Here is a 12175-nt window from a genome sequence, read left to right on the forward strand (position 1 = left end):
TATATATATATATATATATATATATATATATATATATAGTAAGAAAATACTTTTAACAATAAATCCTCCAAAACTTTATTTTATGTTTCTAATTAATAGAATATCTGTTACAACTCAGTTGTTTGACAGTTGTGCGCCAAACTTCAGGAGCGTGTAGCTCATAGTTGTGCGCCCCACCGCACCACACTTTTGCACAGTCGTCATTAAGGTAAGTTTGTATTTTTTTGTGTATATTGCTTGTTTTGCTTCATATGCACTCATGTATGTATAGACATGAGTGCACATAAAGCCAAACATGTATGTATGCATTTAGATGTGTGTACCTAAACATGGATAAGAGAAACTATAAGAATAAATAGGCAAAGAGGGCTTTTTGGACCATATTGCTTCACATTGAAAAGATTGCCTATTTCGACCTATGATTTCTGATATTGTGCTATGAAAAAATAGTCAATCCTTGAGTACTTTTTATGTACTGCCAAAAAAAAAGGTATAGACTCTTTCAGTAGGGCATAGTGTTTGCCAAACATCCACCAATTATAACAATTGCAGCAATACTTTAATTTTTTTAGCACCTTGTAAGGGAAAGACGATTTTCCATTAGAGGTATTCAAAGCTGGGTTTAACAGTATGGTAAAATTGCCTACCAGAACCACTTTTCCCTTGGCAAACACTTGAAGAGCTGTCACTTCTATTTGAAGAAAAGCCTATTGACCACTGTTTGGCAGATACACATTTTCCAACAAGATTTCCCTTCCCTCAGTTTTGCCTAATAAAAATATATATCTGCTTTCTGGGTCAATTAATGTCCCAGTGGTACGAAAACCTGAATTTTTACTTAGCACAATCTTTACACCTTTAGTTTTGGTGCTGGAATCAGTGGCTTGTTAAGCCTGTGGAAAATATGAGGTAGTCATCTTAAGTTCCTTGTGTTTTTTTTAAAATGTGTCTCCTGGAGGAACACTATAGAAGCTACAGCTTTCTTAAGGTCCATTAAAATCATAGCTTTTTTTCTGGGCACCATGTTTTTCTTAATTAAATGTTTTGATTTTTTTATAATAATAGTAGTTGGTAATAAATGATCCCCTATCTCGTATCTTTAAGAATCAATATATCTAGACAACTCTATTAGTAAGCAAGTCCTTGCAGTCCACCTAAGAATTGCCTTCTCATGCAAGAGTAGCAAGGAAAGGGGGTGTTGGGAGAGAAGCAGGGCATATGTATCAAGCCCCAGCTGTCATTTTGACATCTGGGAATTAGGAGTTACGGCAGCTAAATGAATAATGAGGATGAGAAACAGGGTGAAGGTAGCATGTTCAAGGTACAAAACTGGTCATTAAAATCCTTCCACCTCAAAACCTAATCAAACACCACCGGCCCCATGGAATACCACATGTGTAAAACACATTCCAAACCGTAGGATTTATTCAAAATATTATATAATACCTAAATACTTAGATAGTCTTTAGGACTCCTGGAATTTAATAAATATGTTATTTTGCTTTTTCTCTAAAAATAAATATAATATTTTGTATTTTTGTTCTTTTATGTTAAAAATGAAATCACAATATTGCAACCCTATAGATAGGGAATACACTGTGCAATAATAAAATCAATATACTGAGACAATGTAATAAATATAGGCCTGATTTTTATACAGTTTATCTTTCGGTTTTAAATCTTAAAATCTGTGTTATACTAATCAGGACTCTGTACTGATGTATCATGATGTTTTTGTAACATTGCATTCTTTATTGTATTTTGTTTGGTTGCAATTAAAAATACAATGTAAAAAAAATAAAAATAAATATAATGTAATATGGCAAAATGAGGCAACAAAATTATAAAATTATTTTTAAGTTCCCTTTAACAAGGTAACTTGACTTGTCTAGCATAAGGTGGCCTATAATACTAGCGCTTGAAAAGAACCAGCCATGATTCCCCCAATGCAAAAAATAATAATCCTTAAAGAGGAACTAAACTCAAAAATGCCTAAAACAAAAAAATCTGCTTCTCTTAAATCTCGCAGCGCATCTGGATGTCCCAGTATCTGTCTCCAGGCACGCCATCTTCGCCTCTTCTTCCTGGTTCTTCTTCCTACTTCACCCGACCAGGCGCGAGATCGGGTGACATAGGTTGGAAAAAAAATTTTTCTCTTCTTACGAAAAGGCTCCTTCTGCCGAAAGCCTCTCAGGATGCGTGACGGAGGTATACCAGGAGGCTTTGCGCTCCCGTTCATTCTCAATCACCTAGGCAAACGGGAATTAGGTGGCGGTGCTCCACTTTTTTTTTTAAAAACAAGGCTGTTGCACTTAAAAAACAAACAAATTTTTACCTTACATAAAAGGGTTGTCTTAAAGTTTAGGTATGCTTTAGGTCATAATAAATTATCTATAATTCACCTATGAATGCTTTATACTGAAGTAACCAAAGATTTAAAAGCTGATGTTACTATCTGATCTCATTCTGTTATCACATATGGTTTCTTCAGTGCAGCCTTCTTACCCCTGGGGGCTATAATGTCACCTTTTTAGAACCTTAAAACATCATTAGAGTCACGCAGCTAGAGTTGAACCCAGAACCATACAGCCATCAACAAAAATTAGGTCAATAGCTGCCTTCTAGTTTCCATAGCACACTGGTCAAGAAGGCTGCTTTAGGCCATGAACATGTATGATTTCTGTTGCTGGAACAATTTGTTTTCAGTAACAGAACAAGAGCTGTGAACACAGCAGTAGCAGCTGCTCTCTACAGTGGGGAGGCGAGAGCACAAGGGAGTGGCACCCTGCTGTGCTCTCCATAGGAAAGTATAGCAGTCATCCCTGCCCAGAGATTCATTGATTTGCCAGTACAGATAACTGAATGTTGTCAGGGGACAGCGATACACATGCTAGATTTTCACCAGAGACGATAATTGGTTTGTTTTGGGCATCAATTGTCTAGCATGTGTACACTGTGTCAGTGAATCACAAACCCTGCAGAATAATGACCTTTTTGCATTTTTCTGTAGCACAGATTTCACAAGCTTTTTTAAAAAAACATGTATCAATGCACATCTTCTTGAGCCAGAATATAGACTCTAGATATGCCAGCCAATTTTCAGAAGCTAAACCAGGTAACCACTAACAAGCAGTGCAGCTTCAAAAATGTTCACAATCTAACCTTCACTAGTAAATGAGGGGAAGTGCCTTTTCTCTCTGCAGCCAACACAGGCATTGGATGAATTGGCTACCCATGACAATAGCACTCCCTACAGTCACATGACAGTGTATGGGCGGGACACTTTCAGTACTTTTGGAATAGAAAGAGGGGCTGGTTTTTATATGAGAGTTTGTGGTAAAGGAATTTGTAAGATGTAGGCCTATTATCCCTGTATCCTGCCCCCAGCACACTTTTTTGCCAGCAAAGAAATTGGTTCTTACATACATTGAGCTTTCACATCAGGCTTGAGCTTAGATATTACAGTCAGCAGGGCTTTTTTTCTCATTGAACGCACCAGATCGGAGGTCCGGCACCTTTTTTTGATGTCCAAGTCTGTAAAAGTACTCAAGGGGAACAGCTATCAGTGAAAATGACAGGGGAATTACAACTCCAAAGCCCTCATAAAAGCTTTCCTTACTCTATTTTGCTCACATACCTCTGCATGGAGTGCTCTCTGGGGGTCTGGCACAGTATCTAGAGGGGGGGGGGGGGGGCAGACAGTGTCTGATTTCTGGAGGATTCACAAAATGTTCTGGCAAATTTTTTCCAATATAAAAAAGAACTGACAGTCAGCCTGTGTAAATCATGACAATATCCCCGATAATAACCAACTTTAATAATTATATTTTCTTCCTGAACCACTTTTCTTTTTTAGGGTTTTCTCCATAGCCTACTGCTCTCTATGCTGCTGTCACATTTAACTGTTCCTGAGGCGCAACCTTCATTTCGAATAAGTTTTGTTTCTGGATACAGATTTTTATTTCTATTCTTCTTTTGTCAAACCCTTTTGTGAGGGGAAGCCTTCTTTACTACTGAGTAAGTCGGTTTTGTGGTTACCAACTGCATTATACAACAATGTCACTCACCAGTATGGCTATGTTTTAATGTTTTATTATTTAAATAAATGGGCTGCTAATTATAGAACTATTAGTTACCATTTTTGAGTGAAAGGCATTGCCTATTTTCACACCCAGAGCACTTAGCTCTAGATAATTCTGCCTAGTGCTTTAACTTTTTTCCAGTTCCGCACGCACTCCCCTCCTGCACATTCTCATACTCATTAAAACGATTTGTTTGTTCTTGAAACAATGTAGAATTCACCATTGCAAAATGTTTAGGTGGGTAGAAGGGTCTTAAAAACGAATCTGGAGGCACTATGTCTTTTTTGATCGCAGTATTCTGAACAGGTAAACACCTTGCCACCGATCAGCATTGCATAAAGTCCAATCACGCCCTGACTGGTTTCACTGCGAAAACTGCACATACCGGCAGGTCGATCTGTAAACATGTTTGAAAAGTATTCGTACTTTGAAAGAAATATAATAACGTCATGTAAAATTATATTATCTATATACATCACATATATTCAGATGCACTATTGACAAGTATTCTTTACCGTGTACCTGGACCAGCATACCCGGTGCAAGGCTGGAGATAGGAAATACGGCGAGCACTTCCGCGATTATACATTTTTCAGCTCGTTCTGTCCATGACTGGTCTGCAGCCACAGCGACACCTATCGGCCCCAACCTGTGCATAACCGTATTAATAAAAGCAAGGGGTGTAATACTGCACGCTGTACAAAAAGAAAAAGGCAAACGCAACTTTACAACAATCTTCTTAATTCTTAATAATAATGAGAAATAGGGATATCTACAGATGTTTTCTACACGTTGCTACAGACGAGCATATGGATGAAATTTAGTGTTATAAAACGTTTTAGAAGCCACACAATAGATTTATTTAAATAAGCCTATGTAGCAAAAAAAAAAAAAGGAGTTATAAATACAGAGAGAAGAGGAATTTGATTTTAAGACTTAAGCAATTTAGAGCTTGCCTAGGTTTACTTGTATATGTAAATTATAAATTGGATTGTACCTATTTGCAACATTGTATCTTGAAACTTTACATCCATGGTATTCCTCCTGGCTTTTGGGGAGCAGAAGGAAAAACATTTTGTTGATTGGTGTTACGGTTTTTTTTTGGACCTGTAATGAAATGGACTCAACAATAGCCCATTTAATTGTGTTCTGTTAGACCCAAATAAAAAATGCTTTACAAGGTATCTTAACCTATAATGCCCTGGTGCACCAATAGGAATGAAGAGCATGTGCTGGCAGACTGGCAGGTGTCCTGTTGCATTACATGGTGTTTATGGTCTCTAGGCCAGGGGTCCTCAAACTACAGCCCGCGGGACGAATACGGCCCCCTGAAGTTGTCCATCCGGCCCGACGGCTGCTGAGGCTGCTTCTCCTGCCTGAGTTCTGGCTGCCTGCCATCTGCACTCCAGGGAACCCGGTCACGTGACACCACTGTTGCCGGGGTAAAGCTGGAGCTGTGGTGCTGAAGCCATCAGGCAGAGAAGGTATGAGCAAAGCAGAGACTCACTGCTGCCTTCATTCCCTGCTCACTGCTGCACAAATGTACATGATCAATGTACATTTGTAAATAGTATAAACATGCACACATGTACACATCATGTACACATGTGCTGCAGTGTGATCCATGTATGAAGGCAGCAGTGAGTGACAGGTAGCAGACACTGACAAAGTTTTTTTAGCAGCCCTTTTTTAATTAATAAAAAGTGTGGGGTAGTGTTGGGTGTAGGGTAGGGTGTATAAAAAGAAGCAAATTAATGAATTGCTTGAGAATATTCATTTGCATGGAAATGCAAGATAAATTTGCATTTTCAATACACACAGTGAAAATTCAAATTTATCTGTGCATTTTCCAATGCACATAGGAATTGAGGAATAATCTCAAGCAATTTTAAAGCCAAAGTAAACGCCACTTTTTTTTTTTTTAATGATCGGCAAGTGTGCTGTGCATATAGTATTGTTCTTTCATGTTTTTTATACAATAAATACGTTTTGTGCAGTGTGCATAAGAATCTTCTCCTGTTTTTTTTCAAACTATAGTACGGCCCCCCGACAGTCTGAGGGACCGTGAACCGACCCCCTGTTTAAAAAGTTTGTGGACCCCTGCTCTAGGCAGACTAGAAAACAACACATCTGCATCACGTGGTGTTCTGTATCCCCACCCAAACCCCATAAGTGTGAGAGATAAGCTTTGATCACCGTTTCAATGTGAAATACTTCTGTATGACATGTCTAAGGCTGCTGATTTATAAGTTCTATATCTAGAATAAGTTCCATTATTGCAGTTTTTGTTTACTGCTCTAGGAACTGAATGTTGTGTTGGGTGGGTGAAAAGGGGTATCTTTAAGCATTTTCGAGCTGTAAAAACCCTACAATACAAAGTTTTTCACCACACATAAAAGTAGGTTTAGTAAGAGTGTATACATTTGTGAAAGGGTAATTTTATTTCACATTTGGGTGACATGTTTAAATTTTTTAACCTCCTGGGCGGTTAATTTCTGTCCAGATTTATATGTCTAAAAGCTGTAAAATTAAATTAAATAAAGTATAATAAATGCATTCACTACAGTTATTTTGTATTGAATGCAATACAAATAGATTTGAAATTCCCGCCACGCCTGAAAGGAACGTCCGCACACACCAATGTCACAGGGAACTCTCCGGTGACTCATCGGATGCGGAGGATGCCGGCCAGAGGAAGTGAGAAGATGGGGATGGCGGAGAAGGACACCAGCGGATCAGGTAAGGCTCGATTTACTATTTACTCGATTTGCTATCATCTCAGTTACTATATTTTTATAGCAATCTTTAATTAAAAAAAGAAAATGGTGTGACATGGACCAAGTCAATAATAATATACAATAACAAAATAACAAAAGTGCAGAAGATAAGCACAGATGTTGAACCTATTCCTTCCTATATTTATTTTACTAGAGTTTGTAAAGGGGTAATAAAGGAGGGGAGGACAGTGGGAGGTAAAGGAATGGTAAGGGAACAAGAGGGCAGTTGGGGGTCCCAGATCCCAGATTTATCATCTCATTACCTCGGTGAAATGCTGGCTGCAGCCAGAGCTGATTACCTGGTTAGTGAGAAGGGTCACCATGGACTTGGAGATTTAAGCCCTCCCACCATGGCTACAACGATGAGTAAGCCAGGCAGATCCAAAGACAGTGCACCAGTTGGTTGAGTTGGTGGAACTCTCTATCACTACTGAGGACCTTATTGCAGACTCCAGCCATACTCAGTTGTTGTGATCATAGTATAGCAACCACAGCCAGGGAGATGGCCCCAGCAGAGAAGCCCCACCAACATAACCTGAGCCTGATGAAACAAGACTGAGTGACAGTGCATCGAGTCTCCAAAAAGAAAGTTTAATTTGGGTAGTTCAGGGCAAGCCCAGGGATGTCGATGCTTATGGTGCAGTGACTGGGGACACGTTGCTGCCAAGTGTTCTATTTCAATATTTTTATTATTATTAAAGTACAAACATTTTACAAAACCTATACATATTAGGTAAAAACAAAAAATAATATATTCCAATTCTAAGTCCTGCAAATAATTACAAAATTTTTTTGTATCAACTTTAATAGCTATTTCAAAAATAAAATAAACAAAAACAATGAATAAATAAACAACCAATTTACTCTTATTCTTTAATACCTTTGCTTCAATAACTCCTATTTATAATTAACTGTATATTTGCCATTGACTCCAAGTCCATTCAAAGACATGTATTCTATTTATAAGGATACAGGTAAGTTTGAAATTTATTACTATCCAACCAAGAAGTACTATCCAACCCTCTTCATTAAAGATATTGTAATATTTGTACATTTCCAAGCTTTTGCAATGGCTATTTGTGCTGCAAAATAGCATATAATTGACACATTTTTTTTAGTTGGTTTGGGTACCCATTCATCATCCCAATTAAATAATGCATTTTCTGGCCTAGGTGTTATCTTAAACTACCCAAATCAAATGGGTAGCCAAAAGCTTTGTACAACTGGGTCCACCATAGTTCCTATTTCCCAATAATTCTATACCATCTCAGGAATGTTTTATAGTTTTGTGATGAGAATGAGAATGTTTTATAGTTTTGAGATGTTAAGTGAAATCAAAATCTTAAAGATTTGCCACAGTGTGGCAAGAGGAATATAAGGTGAACATATAAACAAGTTGTTTTTACTTCTATCCCATGCCCAAACAATGGAAACCAAGGGGGGCAACTAATTGTTGGTCTGTAACATTTTGGGATCCAAAATCATAATTCTTTTGGGACAGAACAGGCCACAGCTTCAATTTCAATTCACTGGCATTTCACTTCCATCATTCTAGTTAAAGAAAATTGGGTCACCTGTGCTGTTCATTGATATTGGGTAAAATTGGGAACTCCTAACTCCACTTTTTATTCAGGGGCCATTAGCACCAGTCCTTTCATCCGGCTTTTTTATGACCCCAGATCTAAGATATGGTTTTAGACTTATTTAATGATGGGAATAAGAAAAGTGTAAAACATTATTTTAACTGTGGGTAATGCAAACTATCGCGCTTGGGGAGATGGAGCCTCTATGGGTGCTACGGCTTGCACAGTAGTAGTGTGAGCCCTGAGAAGGGCCAAAGTGCAGACTCTAAGCCAGGTCATCTCCAGAGCCTATATTGGTGAGGATGTTGAGCTACTGGCTGATGCCAGGTTGCGGTCCTTGGGCACACCAGGGTGGGCAGGATGATGCACAGTACCAAATCACCGAGCAGGAGAATAGTCTGGGGCTAAGGCAGCTAAGGCTGGGGCTAAGGCAGGCAGCAAGCAAGAGAAGTCAAAAACAAGGCATGGGGTGAAGAACCAGATATCAAGGAAACAGACACCGGTGACATGGGGCCCACCACAGACACAGGGGAACACAGGAAGCGACAGGAGGTGCAGGTGACACAGGGATCACCGAAGACATAGAGGAACACTGGAACAGCACAAAGGAATAGGCAATGAACAACAGACTGGACACTAAGATGTTAACACAGGGGCTGGACTGGGAAAGCACTAAATTAATCAACAAGTGTAGAGGAAATAGAAATGCTCAGCAGAGCTAGGGGTCCAGCACTAGCAGGGACACGTTGCACAGATGCTGATTGCTGTGTTTCAGCTAGCTAAATAGCCAGGGGTGATTAAGAGGTTAATACCTGATTGGCTGGTGGGAAGGGCGATACTGATAAAACTTGGAAGAGCAGGCACGGCCAGGGTCAGAAGTGCCTGTATGTGCAGGAGAGAGGCACCAGTGCTTTAGTGAGAAGAAAGAAGAGTGACATTTCCCCCTCCTTATGGGGCCTCCCCACCCGCCGAGGACCAGGTTTAAATAGAAAATGAAAATGGAACTTCTTGGCAAGAAGAACAGCAGACACATCCAAAGCTGGAACCCACAATCTCTTCTCTGGACCAACGTTTTCAGTCAACCAGAAAAAAAAGAGCTTCATGCCAGTATATTTGGAATCCAGAATTTGGTGGTTCGTACTCCTCAGAAGAATCGGGTGCATGAGTAGCCAGCGGTGAGGGACGAGAAAAACGATTGACCAACGGCATTGGGTAACTTGAGAAGTGGGGGAAGGAGTTACTTATAACCAGGTTAACCTTGGCAAAAATGACATAAGGTCCAATGAAATGTGGAGCAAACATCAGAGATCATAGCTTGCAACAAATATTTTTTGTGGAGAGCCGGGCTTTACCCCAGGTTAGAAAGAAGGCACCTTACAGCGATGCTGATCAGCAAACTTCCTGTAATGATAAGCTGACTGATTTAGGTGCTCTGAGCTTAAAGATCAAATATGATTAAAGTCGTTCTACAGGACACTAAGTGTGGGTACTTTGGCAGAGTAGGGTATAGGAGACGGAAGGCCAAGATGTTTGCCATAGACAATGAAGAATGGGGACTCCTTGTGCTGGGCCGACATGATTTTTGTGACCAAATTCTGCCGATGGTAGCTCCAAGAACTGATTGACTTTTTCATCCGCCAATTTGTCAGCAAATGATACGCCAAAGAGAATTATGCAGAGATGTCCAGGGATTTACAGGAGCCTTTCTTGCTCAGGGCAGGGATGCCCACACCAAGGCTTCTCCAGAAAGTATGTGGGTGAGTAGTTAGTTGGGATCTTCTGAGGTCTGGGAGGGTGTAGTCATAGTTCATGCAAATTGTCACGCTTTGGGAGATGGATTTTCTAGGGAGGCACTAGGGCTTGCACAATAGTGGTGTGACCCCTAAGAAGGGCCAAAATGCAGCAGCCAAGTCTTCTCCAGAGCCTCTAGTGGTGAAGATGTTGCACTGCTGGATACTGCCAGGTTGTGGTCCTCGGGCACACCAGAGGGGGCAGGATAAAGCACGTTACTGAATCACTAGGTGGAAGAATTGTAAGGGAAGACCGGGCAGGCAGCAAGCCAGAAAGGTCAGGGACAAGCCAGGGGTGACACCGAGATCAATGCAGACACAGATGAAAACTTTAACAGCACAAGAGAAAAGGCAGGTAAACACCAGACTGGGCAATAAGGGGTTAACACAGGAGCTGGCCATGGAGAGCACTGAATTAAATAGCGGGTGTAGAGAAAATGCTCAGCAGAGCTATGGGGCTCGGCCCTAGTGGAGACACATTGCACGAATGTTGAGTGTTATGTCTATCTAAATAGCCAGGTATGATTAAGAGGCTATTTCTTTGGAAGAGCAGGTGCGCCCAGGGTCAGAACTGCCCACATGTGCAGGAGAGGGGCTTACCTAATGAGTAAGAGGTAAGTGTGTTACTTTACCCCCCCACACCACCACCACCTGCCGAGGTTCAGGTTTAGGGGAAAAGTGAAGGTGGAACTTCTTGGCAAGAAGAGGGGCAGACAAATCTGCAGCTGGAACCAACAATCTCTCTTTTGGACCAAAACCTCTCCAGTCAATCAGGTACATAAGAAGAGATCAATGATTTAATACGTGACCTTAGTCTGTCAAAACAAGCATATGAACTTTTAGCATCCAGGCTAAAAGAAAAGAACTGTCTGAGACCGAAAGTTAAAAAAACGGTTTATAGGACAAGAGAAGTGACACTCCTACCTTATTTCAGTGAAGATGGAGACTTTGTGTACTGTTGTAACATCCCTAGACAACTAGCCCATATGGAAGTACCAGAATACTGTGCAGAAGACTGGCGACTTTTCATAGACAGTGCCACTCGAAGTTTGAAATGTGTAAAGTTTGAAATCTGTTTTACTGCATAACGGCAACTGCTATGCATCAATACTAATTGGTCACTCAACAAAACTTAAAGAAGAATATGAAACTATCCAAATGGTCTTACAAAAGCTTTATTATCATGAACACCAATGGTCCATATGTGTTGATTTAAAAATGGTAAAACTTCCTACTTGGACAGCAAAGTGGATACACAAAGTACCCATGTTTCATTTGTTTGTAGAGTAGATAGTAGAGCAAAGCAGGATCACTGGAAAAAAGTGACATGGCCTTCAAGGGAAAACGTGAAATAAGGTGCAGCGAAGATCATTAACGAGCCATTGGTTGACAAAGAAAAAATCATTCTCCTTAGACTACACATAAAGTTGGGGTTAATGAAGCAATTTGTTATAGCTCTGGACAAGGACTATGATTGCTTTAAATAAATTTGTAGATTCTTCCCTGGATTGAGTACTGAAAAATTAAAAGCAGAAATTTTTGATGGACCCCCAGATTTGGAAACTGATAAATGATTCAAATTTCACAAGTTATGTGACCGAAACTGAGGCTTCTGCCTGGCAGAACTATGTCATGGTTGTCAGGAACGTCTTGGGTAACCATAAAACACAAAATTATGAGGAACAGGTACAAAACTTGCTCTTAAACTTTAAAAATGTGGGTGGTACTATGAGCATAAAGGTACACTATCTCCAAAGCCATTTGCAAAAATTTCCAGAAAACTTGGTGATTTCAGTGAGGGACAAAGGGAGAGGTTCCATTAAGATATAAAGGTGATGGAAGAAAGGTATCAGGGCAGATGGGATAGACACATGATGACAGACAACTGCTGGAGCCTGCAACGTGATTGTCCTAATCATTAGCATAAAATTATATCATACAAA

The 12175-nt window shown here is 40.0% G+C and overlaps 1 protein-coding gene across 6 annotated transcripts in view; it reads right to left on the reverse strand.

The window, feature by feature from the left end:
- CYB561D1 (cytochrome b561 family member D1) overlaps positions 1-4689 on the reverse strand; it is a 66643-nt gene extending 61954 nt beyond the window's left edge. For 5 of the 6 annotated variants that reach the window (XM_072423700.1, XM_072423692.1, XM_072423675.1 and 2 more), the window contains exon 1: positions 4605-4670. In XM_072423700.1, coding sequence (XP_072279801.1) covers positions 4605-4616 — 12 coding nt within the window. In that variant the 5' untranslated portion in view covers positions 4617-4670. Of the gene's footprint in view, positions 1-4597 lie in introns of all 6 variants that reach the window. The other variant, XM_072423683.1, reaches the window with a different exon arrangement.
- Positions 4690-12175: the final 7486 nt, after the last annotated feature.

Source organism: Pyxicephalus adspersus, chromosome 1 (assembly GCF_032062135.1).
Source record: "Pyxicephalus adspersus chromosome 1, UCB_Pads_2.0, whole genome shotgun sequence".
NCBI lineage: Eukaryota > Metazoa > Chordata > Amphibia > Anura > Pyxicephalidae > Pyxicephalus > Pyxicephalus adspersus.